Source organism: Cydia fagiglandana, chromosome 2, assembly GCF_963556715.1.
Source record: "Cydia fagiglandana chromosome 2, ilCydFagi1.1, whole genome shotgun sequence".
NCBI classification, from domain to species: domain Eukaryota; kingdom Metazoa; phylum Arthropoda; class Insecta; order Lepidoptera; family Tortricidae; genus Cydia; species Cydia fagiglandana.
In genome coordinates this window covers 3,026,528-3,044,206 of record NC_085933.1, presented here as the reverse complement: position 1 = coordinate 3,044,206, position 17,679 = coordinate 3,026,528, and the positions used below count along the sequence as shown (strand labels likewise).

The 17,679-nt window shown below is 36.9% G+C and overlaps 1 protein-coding gene across 1 annotated transcript in view; it reads right to left on the bottom strand.

Moving 5' to 3' along the window:
* Positions 1–514: 514 nt before the first annotated feature.
* The window catches only part of LOC134679576 (neuropeptide CCHamide-2), a 39,073-nt gene continuing 21,908 nt past the window's right edge, over positions 515–17,679 (bottom strand). Inside the window, exons 2-6 of the mRNA XM_063538533.1 lie at positions 16,351–16,426; positions 5,860–5,933; positions 4,116–4,248; positions 1,386–1,462; positions 515–669 (exon numbers count right to left, since the gene is read on the bottom strand). Coding sequence (XP_063394603.1) covers positions 607–669; positions 1,386–1,462; positions 4,116–4,248; positions 5,860–5,933; positions 16,351–16,420 — 417 coding nt within the window. The 5' untranslated portion in view covers positions 16,421–16,426 and the 3' untranslated portion in view covers positions 515–606. The remainder of the gene's footprint in view (positions 670–1,385; positions 1,463–4,115; positions 4,249–5,859; positions 5,934–16,350; positions 16,427–17,679) is intronic.

Genomic DNA, 17,679 nt, shown 5'->3' with positions numbered 1-17,679 from the left:
ATTTGAAATTCAACACTTGTGGTCTCTTTTTTATACATTTTTAAGGAATAACTCGATATAGGTAAGCTTTTTCGACATACTAAGCTTATTCTAAATCTTTTCAAAACAGAGTTTTAAAAATATATCGAAAGACTAACTTAAACGCAGGCTTATTTCAGCAAGTCATTTATTTTAATCCACATTTTAAACGAACTTTTAAACACGTTTTTAAACCAACCTTTTACAGTATGGCAAATTGACAATAACAACTTAAACATGATTTGAGATTATTCCTTTAAAAAAGAAAGTAGCATTACACTTGAACCGAAAAAGCACTTTAGAAATCATTTTAATTAGGTATTGCTTCCATTCAAGTGAATTTAATTTAATTTATTTCACTTTTTTTTTTGTTATTGGATATAAATGGTAAACAGAGAAGCATTGACGGTCTTTGGTGTCGGAGGCTACAATCCATTTCGGTTCGTCGCGCCACAGCAGTAAGTAGGTATAGTAGTATTTAGATAAGTAATAAGTATTGCTTTCATTTGTATTTTAAAACCAAGTATGAAAACCAAGCTTTTATATTTTTATGTGTAATAATTGCACATTGTGTTGCAGTTGCATAATTTACAATGTCTCTGCGAAGTAGCCTTCGTCGTTGTTCGGCTGCGCCCGCCTGTAGTTGTCCATCTGTAAGTGAACATCTAATTATAATTTTGAAATAAAAACTGCAGAAAACAACAGCCCGATTCAAATTTACCAACTTGGTAATATTTTGATATTATTTTGATACGACGTTGATGATTGCTCACTCTAAGGTGACAGTCCATTTCCAACGACAGCTGCACTACTGTTCATTTTACTATGGAAATTGACAATGACAGCGACGCATTCAGTACCGGTAGTGCAGCTGCGGTTAGAAATGGAATGTTACCATTATGGTGGTTACCAAAATGAACAGTAGTGCAGCTGTCGTTGGAAATGGACTGTCACCTTAATTGGTAATATGCGAAGTGAAGTGAGATGATCGTCAATGGCATATGCAAAGTAGTTCAAAACCATAAAAAATTGTTATATTAGAAGCGACCGTTATGTATTTATATCAATATGATGGTCATAAAATCCTGAACCGAACTGGATTTCCACATTGCATTTTCATATGACAATTTAAAAGGCAAAGCTCTAGCAGTCTAAAAAGTTAATTCGAAATTCCGCAAAATCCAACTTTATAATCATTACGCATTGACTTTTCTTTTCATGACTTTTCGTAGCGTCTGTCTTGTCTGAAGTACGATTGTCACCTTGGCTAGGTCCCTGGTTTCGCCCAAAAATGGACTCGCTAGCGCCCACAGCCACAACGCCAGGGTTGTCAGCTAACGACATTTACACACAAACAAACATCTCACCCAGTGCTTGACGATGTTCCGAAGTTTAAACTTCATTACCTCGCGGGCCGCGGCGCTGTTCTCCGGGTCGTAGATACCTGCGGGATTGGTTATTGTTTAGTTATGTTATGTTTGACAACCCTGAGGATAATAAATACCTAGTTAGTTATTATCTCACTGTCCATAATCTCAATTTAATTATAAGATTCATAAATTAATTGTTGACTATTAAAAACTACTAAATATTATTACCTATAATAATATCTAATGAATGTTGTGCTTGGCAGTTAGTGTAAGCAGTGACTGTACGGGAAACGTTTACACCGCACTAGCTCGGAAAGGCTTACTTTGCACTTCAAAAACTGATAGCAAAGTTGCATTTTATTCACATGTGAGGCAAAGTAATCAAATGCAAATTTTGAGTTGTTTTCTAACTAGCTTAAATCTTAAATAGGCCATTGAGGCATTTGTATCAAGGATGCTGGCGGCACTTAGTTATCTACTATAAGTTTAGTATAATATTAAGACGTATATATCCAATCTACACTTTTTTTTCCCTCCTTGAAATAAGGAGGACAAACGATTATTAGCTAATTGCGGCTTGTAGCGCGTTTATGATAACGCCGTAAGAATTTACGAAGAGTAGGCTGGTGTAGGTACTAAAATCTAGTCATTAAATTTTTACTGCCTCATTGCCAATAAAAGATGCATCTATGTTATTATGTACAGTTTGATACGATAAAACATAGATAAGTACTACATCCACACACGAATATTTCACATAAAATGTCAAAGCAGTATACTGAACAAATTTTGTCAGGGTTACTCCATTCACGGGAGCGTCCGTACACCATACCTATGTACATAATGAGCTAACTTTTCGTCTCTGACATCAAAACTCACTTACATTTTACATATAATGTCGGACTTTAAAAGTGCTCCAAACTTTATTCTACATGCAGTAAAGCACATTCCAGATTTTATTTTAAATTAAATCACAACATTAAAAAGCATATTCATAATGTTTCCGTTAAAAACATTCTCAAGTTTACTCTCGGCTCGTTACTGGTTCCAATTGTTTTCATTATAAATGCAAAATAATTTACTCACGCCAGTGAAGAACTGGGTAAATTTTGTTAACTACCTACATTTGGAAATTATTCGAAAATTATTTCTACCGGAAAATTATTCCAATCGTAAAATAATTGAACTTAACTAACCGTAAAACTAACTATCCAAAAGTTCCTTACTATGGGAAAAATTAATTAGGTATTTGATTTTTAGGGTTGCGTACCCAATGGGTAAAAACGGGAGCCTATTACTAAGACTCCACTGTCCATCTGTCTTTCTGTCGCCAGGCTGTATCTCATGAACCGTGATAGCTAGACAGTTGAAATTTTGCATTTCTTTTGCCGCTATAGGTAACAAAAAATACTAAAAACAGAATAAAATAAATATTTAAGTGGGGCTCCCATACAACAAACGTGATTTTTTTGCGTAATGGTACCTGCGGAACCCTTCGTGCGCGAGTCCGACTCGCACTTGGCCGATTTTTACATGCTTTTCATTTAGTTTCACCAGTCCCGTTGTCTGTCTGTGCGTCTAGTCTTTTATCAAATCTTGCAAGTTAAATTTGACCCACTTCCCGGTTTCCATTAAAGCTTCTTCTTGGACCATTGGTTAGACTAGGGTTCTCCAAACCCCCCCCCCCCCGCGGGTTGCTCACCTTGTCGTGGTGGAGGGGCTTAGTAACCGTGGCTTAGTCACCCACGGTGAAGCGAAGAGGCCACCAGGGCCGGCCTGTTTGACGGTCGGGCTGGCCCGAGGAGGACGCTCCAAGTGGGCTTGTTAAGGCCGCTTGTGACGCGTTGGAGGTGGACCGTCGAGGAAGAGGAGTGTCGGTATTGCGGTGAGCCGTTCTCCCTATCCTCGGCGGCCGAGGTGGGATCGCAGGGGAAGAGGCGTGATGGTATTACGATCGCCACTCGCCCTATCCCCTGCGAACTTGGCGGTGCCGTTCCGCTGTAGCGGCGTTGGTGGGGCTGCAGAGGAAGAGGAGTGTCGGAGTTACGATGTGCCGTTCTCCCTGTCCTCTGCAGCCGAATTGTGGTTTTGCGACAGAACCATAGACCTGATCTGTCGCCGGGCACCGGAGAACTTTCTGGCGCCCGTAGCTTCCTTGTGGCGGGCTCGGGGGGGTCCGCTACAGTGCAGAACGGAGGCGGTGGAGGAAGGCGCGTCGAACCATCTGGCGCGCCTAGCGTGAAGGGCCTTCGGGCATTTGCGAAGGAGCCGCTCGTGGGCGGCTGCCGCCCACGCCGTTGTTGCCGTGGGGTCGCGGATGAGTACGCAAGCGTCCCCGTAACCCCACCAATAGGGCGGCGAGGCGGTATATGGGGGGTTTTTAGTGGGTATACCGTGGGCCTCATTAGCCTAGACGGGAGTCCCACATAACCACTCGGGTCACCCCCGCACCCGGGTGGTATGCGGAATGCATTTTCCCCCCTAATAAAAAAAAAGGTTCTCCAAACCCCGGCCCGCGGGCCAAATCAGGCCCGCGACGCGTTCCAATCCGGCCCGCAGACACCCAAACTGTCCGGCCCGCGGGAGCCAGGCTCCAGGGGTTCAGCCCTAACAGCAGCAACCAGACACGCACCCCTTTTTTCTGTTTCTGAGGCGCAATATGGCCCTCAGGTAAAAAAGTTTGGAGATTAGACTGTAAAAGAACGATACAGCTCTAAAGGTTATTACCTCCATCCCTTACAGGAATGATGTCATCACCAGCCGGCAGCAAGCCGCTGAAGCCGGAGTGAGGGTAGCCAGGGTGTGGTGGGGTTTCTTCTTGGCCCATCTGCCGTTGCATCATCAGTTCCGGGTTAGAGGACTGTCAAGAAACGACGGTTTTAATCAAAAAAGAACTTTCGAGGCACGATTTAAATTGTATGATGTGAGCGTTTCTAAAGTTATAATTTTATGCTGGCAAAGTTCATGGCCAACTAGCCAAATGATAAAATGAATTTTAAGTACAGATAATGATAGTCGGATACGATTGTTTTTTTGACAAGAATGAGAAAATTCTGAAGTTATCGTTTCATATCTAGGAAAGACTTTATTTTTTGGGGATGATATATACCTATCCAAATCAGCAACATAATTTCAACACATTTTGAAATCAGCTTTGTCTACTAGTACTTCTAAGCCAACACAACAAAACTTTGTACATACACAACCAACTTCAACTAAACCTATTATAATACAATTACACCTAACTAGTAGTCTTGAGTTTGTAAGCGGCGAATTTACCTAATTGTTTTACCATTCCTATTAAGTAAGTAAGTTACATTGTACATTCGAACTCAAGCGTGACATTCCTCGTGAAGGTATGCAGAGATTCATTAAGACGAAACAGGAGCTGAGTTTTAAATATTTTAGGTAAATATACCCGTCTCGCTAACGGAAGCGGCTCCTAAAACTAGTGCGATAAGGACAAGGCGAAAAATCATGAGTAAAAATCTGAAAAACCGAGGTTTCGGACTCGACTGTTTCCTCCTTCAAAACTTAACCAATCGTAACCAAATTTGGAAATCTAAATGATTATGAAATTATCTGTGTCGGACCGTTTTGCATTTTTGGCTAATTGATATCAGTTTTGAATACTAAGCCTCTAGTCAATGAGGCCATTTTGGCCATTTCTGAAGGGCTCTAGAACCTTAAAAAACAAAAATATCAAAAAAAGCAAAACGGTCCGACACAAATATTGACAATATTAATCTGTGTTGAAAAAATCATTGCTCTTGCATCAAAACCCACGGAGGAAACAGTCGAATACGTTTGTATGGAGAAATGACCACTCCTGTTGGCTCTTAAATAAGTGTGTTCGGCTTTATATTTTGGGATTTTCACTCGGATAGTGAGAGGATGTGTGCTTATATCGTAGAATAATTTAATGTTTATAATTACTGAATTGTGTGATCTGCAAATCGGAATCTTATAGTCAACTAGAGGTGAATTTCTTCTTTGTTTATTCCAATTGCTTATTAGAAATGTCTTTCCAAACGTTGTTAACTCAATATTTTTCTAATTCGTGAACATAGTTTAAAAAAACAGTTTTTAAGTTCGAACATTAAGTATTGGTCTCAAGGTAGACTATAGTTTTAGGGATATTTAGAAGATATTTAAACAATCAAGGTTTATAAAGTTCCAAGATAGGCAATGTTAGCCAGAGGGTTACACAGTTTGTTAATTTTTTCGGGGATTCAACGGGCAACGAAAACATTTTTCATTCAGACTTAATCTGCTTGGGTTAAAAACGTTAGGGAAAACCGGCTACGGTAATTTTTCTTTAACTTTTATCAAAATAACTTTTAAGAAGTATAAGATGATATATAATATGCCTATAAGTATACATGATTAAAGTAAGAAAATCAGGTTTTAAAGTCCATTTATCTTAATATCTTGTCCACAGAAGAGACTAAAAAAGTTTTGACCGACTTACGTCTATATTGTTAGTGTCCCCGGATCTTTTGCCGTGGCCACCGAAGCACGAGTGGCCGAACGCGGAACAGCCACCTGAAACAAAGGCGCTCATTAAAACAAAACCAGGCGAAAATAAATACATACCTACTTTTATTATACAAATATGTACCAATCAGGGATGCCAACTTAGTGGTTTCACCACTAAATTTAGGGGGAAATAAACTAGCTAGGGGTTTTTTTAGGGGCTAAATATTTTTAGTGGTTTTTGTAGGGTTTTTTTTTTTAGAGTAGAAAAGTGCGGCAAATTTGAAAAAATGTAGGCGCGAAGGGATATCGTCATGGAAAATTTGAATTTCGCGCCGTTTTCTACTGACAAGATTTTCTTGACCATCTATGTAGTATAACGTTCATATACATGTATGATCATTAAAATGTCGAACCGGTTGAAAATCATAATAATGTTCTAAATTTGGAAAATCTTAATAATTTATTTTATTTTTTATTTAGTGGGTTTTCCAAAATAATAGTACAGTTTTAGGGGTTTTTAAGTCGAGCTCAGGGGTAAAAAAAAATTGGAGTTGGCAACCCCTCGAAACGACACATATCGGAATTACATTATGCCATAATTACAGTGGGTCGTTCGTCCGGTCGATCACCAAGGTATGCTTACTTACTCCGCTGGCTCAGTGTCCCAAAATGAGACTTGGCATCCAACACAAGACAGCGCCACTTTTCTCGGTCCTGCGCTACTTCTCGCCAATTGTTGACTCGGAGTTCGCGCAGTAAATGCTAATTTTTATTTTTCCAGTTTTTGTCAGTTTGTGTCACACACATGTCATGAATTCATGATACACACACATGTGATAATGATATGTACGTATGTACTTACCTAAATTGATTTTATGATAATAAAACAAGGCAAAAATATTAAAACTTAAAAAAAAACATCTAAGAAATACCTTACCTGTTTACAAAATAGATCGGTTAGAAATGAATTACAGGTACTTTATTAATTGCGATTTCGAGACTTTGAAGTTTCACCAATAATTACAGTTTAAAGTTACTACAATTTCGTTTACGTCTTCATTTCACTTTATTATCAAAAGTGTTTCGAAACTAAGCTAAGTATAAACTTTGTTGCAATGCGAAGAAAAAGTTTTCTAGATGGCACTTTTAATAATGAAACAATAGAAACGTTCTCATTATTTCTTTTGCTCGTAGTTCTTTTTTCTTTAGAAAATTTTATACGAACAATAATAAAAAACTACAAAATAACGTGTTAATAATTCTTCTCGTCTCAAGTAGGTCTTTAGGTACATAACCCGTACCATAACCATAAAACCTTTTTAGGGTTCCGTACCCAAAGGGTAAAACGGGACCCTATTACTAAGACTTCGCTGTCCGTCCGTCCGTCCGTCCGTCCGTCCGTCCGTCCGTACGTCTGTCACCAGGCTGTATCTCACGAACCGTGATAGCTAGACTGTTGAAATTTTCACAGATGATGTATTTCTGTTGCCGCTATAACAACAAATACTAAAAACAGAATAAAATAAAGATTTAAATGGGGCTCCCATACAACAAACGTGATTTTTGACCAAAGTTAAGCAACGCCGGGAGGGGTCAGTACTTGGATGGGTGACCGTTTTCTTTTTGCTTTTTTTTGTTTTTTTTTTTTGCATTATGGTACGGAACCCTTCGTGCGCGAGTCCGACTCGCACTTGCCCGGTTTTTTAAATTATCTTCGCGAATAAATTCATAAAAAAATTATAATTTTTATTTTACGAATTAATAAACTACCTACTAGTAAATATCAATAATTACATGTGATTTTATTATACATTCAAAATTATGTTTGCAAACATGTCTCTCAAAATTATGCCGACCCATGGAAATGTGTTGTGGATTCATGACCGTACACGTATATACACCACAGCGCTTGACTAAATATAAATTAACATAACGCATATGAAATCAGGATATCATAACATATATTATTACTCCATGATTACGTCCTCTTATATTTACTTAGAAACGGCCATTTTACGTTTGGGAACCTGTATCAAAGAGAATCGATAGTATAGAGGGCTATTGCCAAAGTAAATTTTGTAGTCACGGTACATTTACTGCCATCTATCGACACACGATTAAAACTTAAAATAAAATTGAAAATGTATAAATTAATCAAAATATGTTTACGGATACATGATTTTTAATTTTTATTGTTCCATACTGACCCATGTACTTTCACTGATATGTGTATCAACGCCATCAAGTCGAAAATAGGCCAAAGGTGTGTGCGCCATCTATTCGAGAATGACTTTAATTTCTTGATTTCCGAGACAAGTTTTTTTCTTAGACTTTATTTATCTTATACGGAGTCATATATATCTCTGCCTATATTAATTGAGCTGAGACCACCTTGTAATACTTTACTACCTATGTGTTTAATACCTAATTAAACCGCTAATAATTTTTGCAAACATAATAAACATAGTAAATTTTGTCATATTATTCTTTTTACTCAATTCTGACTCTAACTATAAAGATCGGTATATGTACTAACCTGTTCTTAAATTTCATTTTATCATTAATTGTCATAAAAAGTTACGCAAATAATTTTACGATGATTCATATATTTATATTTGTTACTACGTTAAAAAGTTATAGGTACAAAATGAAAGTAACAATACCGTTAATTATAAAAACAAAGTTTGGCAAGGTTAGGTAATGATACACACGTGTAATAATTTTAAAAACCCCTAGTTACAATAATTTATATGTAGGTCACAGTTGAATCATCAAAGCATTGAAAGGTTCTCAATGATACTTTGATATTTAAGTTCCTTTGAAACGAATGTAGGGCAGTTTTAATAAAAGCACACAAAAGTGAATAGTTGCCTTCAATCGCGTTGATTACTAAAGCCAAATGTTAGTGTGAAATAACAGGCATGTGTAGATATTAGGCGGTTATGACACTGGATGCGATCGCACTTCGCTCCGATGTTTCAGGGCCACTTGCACCATTCACTAACCCGGGGTTTAGCGGTTAAACCTAGAGTTACCATGGTTACCAATACAATTTGACACTGGGTTAACGGTTTAACCGCTTAGCTACGGGTTAGTGGGATGGTGCAAGTCGGTGTCAGCGAGACAATGTTATGCGCGTATTATAGCGAGAATTCTAATGCGCATGTGATACCGCAAAAGTACCAAGCCTTCAAATGCTACGGTAACCGCTTACTAACAGGCACAAAAAACACTAAACATTATTCCAGGCAAACAAGTGTCTTTTTAATAAAAATCTCCTCTAATCTAAAAACAATCTGCTCTATGAAAATGCTCTCGTTATAGAGCGAAACATTTCAAGCAAATATCGAATTTATAAACGTAAGGTAACCGGTTTAATATACCTATTTAATAAATCAAGTGACTCCTCCAACCAATGCACGAAGCTAACTTGACCAAAAATCTGATAAAGAACGTTGGTTTAAACCGAATCCAGTTCGTTTGTGAGATCAGTTCACTTTATTTGCTTAACTTTGCCCAGTCGACAAACCGCGAGTGGCTAACAGTTAACGTAGTTTGAATGTCGGACAGTGCAGTTCAAACTTCAGAATAGGAATTTCTTCAGAGAAAAAGCAGTAATATTTCATACAGAATAGGTTCAGTGTGTTCCTAAAGTAGCAATTAAACTACTTGAATACTTGGAGTAGTTGAAGTATTAAAAAAAAGAGCTCGCTCAATTGTTTCAAATCCTATCATAACATCTTGATTTAATTGTAATGAGACTAGTACTTTTAATAAAGGAATAATATAAATCTCGATTTTAAAGCATTGACCGAAATGCTCTTTTTGGGTCGATTTGCCCAGTTAGCCACGTCACCTCGGTTTACCCTATTACCTAATCATAGGAATCTAGATCAAATACACCATGACCCTCATGACCTAACTGTTGCATGGGTATCGGATCACGACTAATGAACGTTAATCTTCTTATGTGATGCAACTTATACAATGTTTGCAGTGACTGAGGTTTTGGTAACAGCATTGACAGAACTGATTTTTTGATTTTACAACTCGATAAGTAATTTAAATGTGACTCTTCTTCTTTTTTGTCCTACCCTTATCCCAGTTTATCTGGGGTCGGGTCTTCCCGTACATTTGCGCCAAAGAATTCTATTTCGGGTTGTCTGTGGGTTAATGGTCTGCTTCTGGATCTCTCTTTGCACGTAAGACCACCATGTAGATGGTGGCCTGCCTTGTCCCTTCGGCCGTTCTGGGAGAACTTCGGCGGTCAGTAGGTACCAGTAGTGTAGCTGCGGTCAGAAATGAAATGTTTCCATAAAGGTAAAAGGGTTTTTAAACTATTTTACTGTTCCGACAAATTTTTTACCGGATATTTTTTTATTCTTATTATGTTTATTTTATTTTATTTGTGAAAAACTCTTGCGGGCTTACAGGTGGCCCCAATATGCTCACAAAATAAAATTACCATACAAACAATGACAACTTACCTAATAAATAAATTAAATAACACAATTTTATGAAATTAAATTAAATTACACCAAATTACATTTGAATAAATGTGAAATTACAATTAAATTAAATTACGTCACATAACAGGGGAATAAATATAAAATTACGTTAAATTAGAATATAAACTGAATTATGTTAAAGTTAAGGGTTACTTAGAACGTAATTTTAGTCAATTACCGTCCGAAAAGTTTTAAGGTTATATATGATTGCTCTAGTAGAGGATTCTCAAATCGGATTGTAATTTTAATGTGTTTAGACTTAAGCAATTTTTGTATTTTTTTATATTTACTTAGGTATGATTTAGTTGATAGATTCTAGAGAGAGTTCTATTCTGCCTATAGTTGTATTTAATTATACATATAACAATAACATGGCGATAAGTTATGAAACACAATTTAATACCAACTCTTTATATCACTAAAAGTCACTAAATATTCTTCATCATTATTTGTTAATCTTACGTGTCCAAATAATACCTATTACTCGGCCATTATTAAAAGTTTCTCCCAAGTAGGCACTTGGCACGCTCTCATTATGAAAGAACATACATATATAACATATTATAATGTAACATATTGACAAACGTGACGAGACAAACACCTGTGGAAGATGGAGATAACGCGCGTCTCACGCTTATACTTTTAGGGAAACATTTCATTTGGGATTTAAGATTTTTATCTACTTTACTTTCCGGGTATCTTCATTGTGAATAATAAAAGAAAAGATCGTTTACAGACCGGTAATAAAATATTGTTACTGCCGTACTAAATTAATATCTTATTAGGTATTTATATTAGCAGACAATAAGAAAATAAGTAGGTAACAGTTATTTATATCTTTTAATTCTTTGTTTCGTGCTTGGTTACGACATGATAGACTGTCAATGATCATATACCGGCATATATCAAAAAACCCGCATATATTTTCTGGAAATAGATATGTCACTGATGAAAAACTTGCAGATATCATGAATAACCGTTTCCTGTGCCAACAGTATGGCAGGCAAATTGGTCAACAAAACTATAATAAAATACGACCCCTAATAAAATACGGAAATATTGGGATACGGAGAGAAAGGAAAACTGCAGGGTAATCTGCAATAGTATAAATAAGAAAAAGGGATCGAGTAGCATTCGCGACAATACGATAGCACGTGGAAATATTGTTAAAGGAATAAAACGAATACTTTACCGCAAAAAGGAAATTTAACGGGATTATAACTTTGAAGAATTTGACACAATACAAAACAAAACTCAAAAGCAGAATTCAAATATACTTTTAACTTTACAAAATCAACCGCAACTTCTGAATACAATGAAATGTTATTATTTTTACTGCTTATGTGTTATTTTTAGAAAAGCGTGCCTTGACTCAATTGGAGATTTTTATAAAAATGCTATTTAATATTGAAATAAGTATATATTTTTTAGATTATTTTAAAAGAACGAACATCTTGAGTAAATGTATGAGATTTATGTGCTCATTGGAAGTCTGTCTTCATATCCAGACAACATTATGACATTTCAAGATACGACCTCCTAGCCTAGTCGGTGTCGGTAGTGAGTCCTCAGGTCCCGGATTTGAATCCCGATAAAAGCATTTATTTGTGTATTTGTCACAAATATTTGTTTCAGAGTTATGGATGGTTTCTAAGTCCAACCTATGGCTTAGACGTCGTGCAAAATGAATAAAGAATCTCGTCTTGTTAATTGGTATAGGTCGGAAGTATAATTTATAACCCATTTTGTACCTTGTCACAGTGACAATCAATATGAAAGTCACTGTGACAAGGTAAAAATGGGTCATAAATTAAAACTTTCGACTGTACCTAAGTACAGTTCAAAAAATCCAATTAAAAACAACTGTTCTAAAAGCAATTGAAACCGCAGTACCCAAGCTGTCAATGAAATCCTAATTACGTAGCACGGTAAAATAAAACGGACGTAAAGGAAGCCACTCACAGCCATAACACTGCCTTTAACTTTTATGAGTTTCGCGTGAGCCCAACATGCTACAAGCTTTCATACACCATTAACGTATATTATTGTATAATTCTGCTGAAATTAAATACTCTTCATAACATTGAGTGGGAAATTTAATCGTGATACGTGGGAATAAAGTTTGTTTTACGCAGTTTTGTTTTCGGATGGGTTAATATGACAAATGTTCGAGTTTATACTTAAGTGATAATCTGATGCGTCTGGTAGATATTAATGATTAAAATCATCCTGTTAAAGCTTGTCTTTACATTTTATGAGCCGCTTTACCATGTCGTTGACTGGCTTGTGTAGAATATCTACTAAAGAAATTTATTTAAGCAGGTTTAAATACGCAAATCTTATGCAACGCTAAGACAGTTTTCACGAACTTGGCACTCTAAACTAAACCTTTATGGCTCCACTACACGATGGGCCAGCGCCGGCCACTCCAAGGGACGCAGCCATGCGGTAGAATAAAAGTGACATTCCATTTCCAACTGCAGCTGCAATACTGTTCATTTTCTATGGAAATTGACAATGACAGCGACGCGGTTCCATAGTAAAATGAACAGTATTGCAGCTGCAGTTGGAAATGGAATGTCACTCTAAGATAGCAATGTCACTTGCTCCCTCTAACGCATAAATGCGTCCCTTGGAGTGGCCTACGCTGGGCTATCGTGTAGAGGAACCATTACAATGTATGACGGCGCCATACTTTACTTAAAACTCGGCGGGCGACTTATGGGCATCTCGTCTCGACTACCTATAATAGTTAGTTAATTAATAGGTACATCGTTATAGCGAATTCCACCTGCAATTATAAATTGTTATAAAATTTACCGCCAAATTTTGCAGTTATCAGATTTATACTCAGTTTCTGTATTTTGTTCAATAAACCAATATCAAACAATGGATTTCCTATTACGCCCATGCACTACAAACTAAGTACTGGTAATCACATTTACTGTGACAACATCCCACACGACAATCCCCTACGTACCTCGAGTTTGCGGTAATGCCAAAGTTACACCCAAGTCGAACCGAGCATCTGCTCTACGTTTAACCTATAAATAGTTTGAATAATTTCTAGAACCTAAAGGATATTAGATGTACCAAGCTCCATTGAACTTAGGATGTTATTCCTTTGACGATGGTGTTTATTCTCTAGCTTTTCGCTGTGTGCATTAAGTTTACGTTATTTGTTGTTAGTTCTGGCTACAATCTGAATGTTAACGTATTTTTGTGTTTAGGTTTGTTTCACATTACATAGTTGCATTAATACCTATAAATATTATTACATACCTAACTACAATGTAACCTTTGTTATTATAATATCTAAGATATATTACATTGTTCATATTTGCTTTTTTATATAATAACCAATTATACATATAATATGATATTCGTCTATCATGCCGAGGACCTATCTATAACATACTCGTACATATATAAGTTTCTTTATAAAATAAATAAATATTATCTAGTCTAGTTAGATTGTTGGTATTTATAACTACGAAACCGTTACTTTTACATGTATCTCTTGCATGTGATAATTTATACGAGTTATGACATTTAAAATGAGACTCTCAGTTTTAATAAATTTTACTAAACATGAATTTACGCGATTATTTTATTTAATATGAGGCAAAATCGTTTTATAGTAAAGTTAAGTTTTAACTAACTGTCAAATTTGACATTTGCGCAATTCTGGAGATACTCTTGAACGATTTCCACAGGATATGACTTAGAGATCAAATTCACATCTAATAGATATCTTACTCTCTAACGAAATCTAACGTAAAAGTGACATTGGTTGCCCGAATTGCGCTCCAAAAGAGAACTAGTTGATATCTAAACTATAACGTATCTAGAATAGATCTAGTACGTGTCGTCTCTTGTGAATATCTTGAAGTTCGAATACGGCAGTATAATGCATATCGCGCCATTACGTGCACTTCAGCTCTTTCGTGGTGCGCTTGCCGCGGCCGCTGCTGGAAACCATCGCGAGCGCGGACTTCTGGCCGAAGGGTGTGGTGTTTCGGCGGTTACGTGGGAATCTGGCAAATCTTACACCGGAACATCCGACACAACTGACAACCGCCGTGTCGCCGAAATAATTTTTTGCTTGTAAGATTTTTACTATTGTACCTATGTATGTTTGTAAGATATATGTATGTATGGGCCTTAGTTGCCTGATAATAAATGATATTTAATTAAAAAAATAATAATTTAATCTCAATTAATTAATAAAGTTAGGTAAGTACTAAATAAAAATCCTAAGACACAACTGATGTCAAAATAGCTTCAACTTTTCACAGTATTTAACTAACGGAGCGTGAAATCATTTCCATTCGTCAACAATTTCAAGTTTCCTGTCACCAAACTCCTAACAAATCTCTAATATTAAACACGAATCAGTAAAACAATTACGAAACACGTTTCAAATGTACAAATCCGCGATAATGTTCACAATAACTTCGGTAAAATTGCAATAATTCTGAGGCCGAGTTTCGAACAACGGTCAAACTCTAATTTAAAGGATAGCGAGTATATTTAGCGACTGCCCTTTCCCGGAACCTCCGATTTTACTTGACTTTATTGATAAAATAAACCTTATGTCAGGTTTCATAGAGTACACATTTGTGTGTATTGTTAAAAGTTATGTGAGGTTCGGAAAATAACTTGATAAGTACTTCCATGTGAGGGTCTAATCAGACCCGAGGGAATATTGTGAGGAACATGTTGATTAATAATTCAGATTTCTTCAGTGTTACACATGTGAAACAATAAATACACACCCTGTTTATTACATAGGGTATGTATTTATACATACCCATAAATACATACCCTGTGTATGGAGATTCAAATTATAAACATGTTTTTAGACGTAGAGAATAAATGTTTGTGTATTTTAATTATATTTCAGGCCTTTAATACATCACGTTCTCGTTTTATTTTATTATCTTATGCGTGAAAAAATAGCATAACAAAATCGCTATAATACTAGCCTAGCTAGCTAGTATATTTGCTACTAGATAAATGGCTCAAGACCTAAAATACTTAGGTAGGTATTTTTGCCGTTGGGTCCTATAGATAGCGGCCCATCATATCGGAACAATCGGCAGTCAAAGAATCAATTAATTAGTATTAAAAATAAAATTGTTTTTATTTTATTTAACGAACCTAAACAAAAGCAACTCACACACAGCTAATACCATAGTACGAGACGAAGAGCGATGTATAAATTCCATGTGGTCCTGTATCGAACGTTTCGGCAACTAGACCGACGTGTCGACGCTAACCACAAATAAAGAATAAGCGGGCCCACAGATTACCAGTTCGTCGGACGATATCAGCCTATCACAGCAGTTGTTCGAATCTGTCAAATTTTACGTTTAACTGACAGGCTGATATCGTCCGGCGAACTGATAATCAGTGGGCCCCTTAAAGTTATCGGATAAAAAATCTAAACAAATGAACAGATTTATTTGCAATTATGTTTGCACTCGTCAAATTTACAAATTTTAATTAAATTACACCCTGAACAATGTCCCCGAGGTAAAAGAAGGAATAAGCAATATTGTGGCGTAATTTATTATGGAAACGTGTCGTGGTACCTATTTATAACTGCGAATCTAAATCTAAAAATAATTTAAATCTGCGAAAGCAATCTGGGGATTTCCAACTTGAAACTTGTGGATTTCGTTCAATACAGCCCGGCTACAACTTTGCGCGACCGGCGGCAGCGGCAACGGCAACCATAGGTGGGAACGAAAGGTGTGGATGGTCCCCGCTTGCCGCTGACGCCGCGCGATGTCGTGGCCGAGCCGTTAAGCTCGACTTTCCTAGGATAGCGGTGCCGTCATATAGCGGCCGTCTCCATATAAAATAATACTGCTAAATATGGATATCGTAGTATTTTTTATGGAGACGGCCGCTATATGGCGGTACCGTTATCCTAAGAAACCAGAGCTTTAAACTACATCGAAACTTACGTTTTGCGCTGACACCCTGCAGCATTAGGAGAGCGGCGAGCAGTGTGAGGGTGATAGTTATTTGGGCCATTTTTACCTGAAACAAGCAGATCATTTTACTGTCGTTCTTGTTTTATGAGTCCATTTTTTCCGTTGCGAATTATGAATGACAGAAAATACCCGACTCCAAAAAGCCGCGTACAATCCAAGTTACGATCTCAATTAAAAACGACATACTTAAAGGATGACTCACTTTAAACCGGGCCGTGTACGACCCGGAGCTTTGGGCGCATCGTTTTCTATGGAAAGCATCACGTGATCGCCTGTCATGTCATAGAAAAGTAAGCGCCGGAAACTCCGGCCCGGACGCAGCCCGGTCTAACGTGACTCGTCCTTAAATTGCATGAAACTTGGCATGAACATTTACTTAGCATGTAGGACCTATAACATTGTAGGTACGAGTAGGTATGAAACCTATGTTGGTAATAGTTTTCGCTACAAGAAAATAAAATCATTCAATACAGATAAAAAAGACCAGAAAAGTACCTACAGTTTCATGTGTCCACACACGATGTGTGATCATGTGAGTAGTTCTTTACGGTGCCTTAATACATTGACAAGATACAACGTCCAGTCCTTTAACCTTCTAGTTTGGTGCGTAACTTCCTAAATAATATGGTAACTGGGTGCTTGACCCGTAGAAACAATTTCAAAGTGACATTTAACAAAGGTTGCTGTTAGGTCTTAATATGCTTAAAGATATTGCCCTTCGGTTATGTCCACTTCAAACTTCAGTATTAGATTAATCATTCATAGATTAGGACACAATGAAACCATGGATAGATATGACCTTTTTAACGGATTGGAACAGCCTTCACGGGCTATATGTATGTTAGGATTAAAAGAAGTTATGATTATGTTTTGATGAGAACAAATAACATAAAAATTCCAATTGCTTAAAAATAACTTTAGTGTAGGTAGTATTACAACTTTAAATAGAAAAAAAATAGACCGGGTCATTATCTGAGAATATGACTGTGGTTGCGTCCAATTGCCAACACTCTTTTCATACATTTTGTATGGGTCGCGGCAATACGACCGCAGATATATTCTTTGAGAATGACCGAACCACAAACGGAACAGCCAATATGTGCCAAGCGTGAAACTTTAAACTAACTAGCACAAATAAATGAAACATACGTAAGTAGGTACATTTTCTGTGTTACTAGACACCGCGGATAGAGTTGCTCTTTTATACGATTTGCTGTGAAACTAACTAAGCGGTAACCCAAAATCCTCCTCCCTCCCGAAAATCCAGTCTAAGAGAATACTTTCCAAGATTTAGACGCT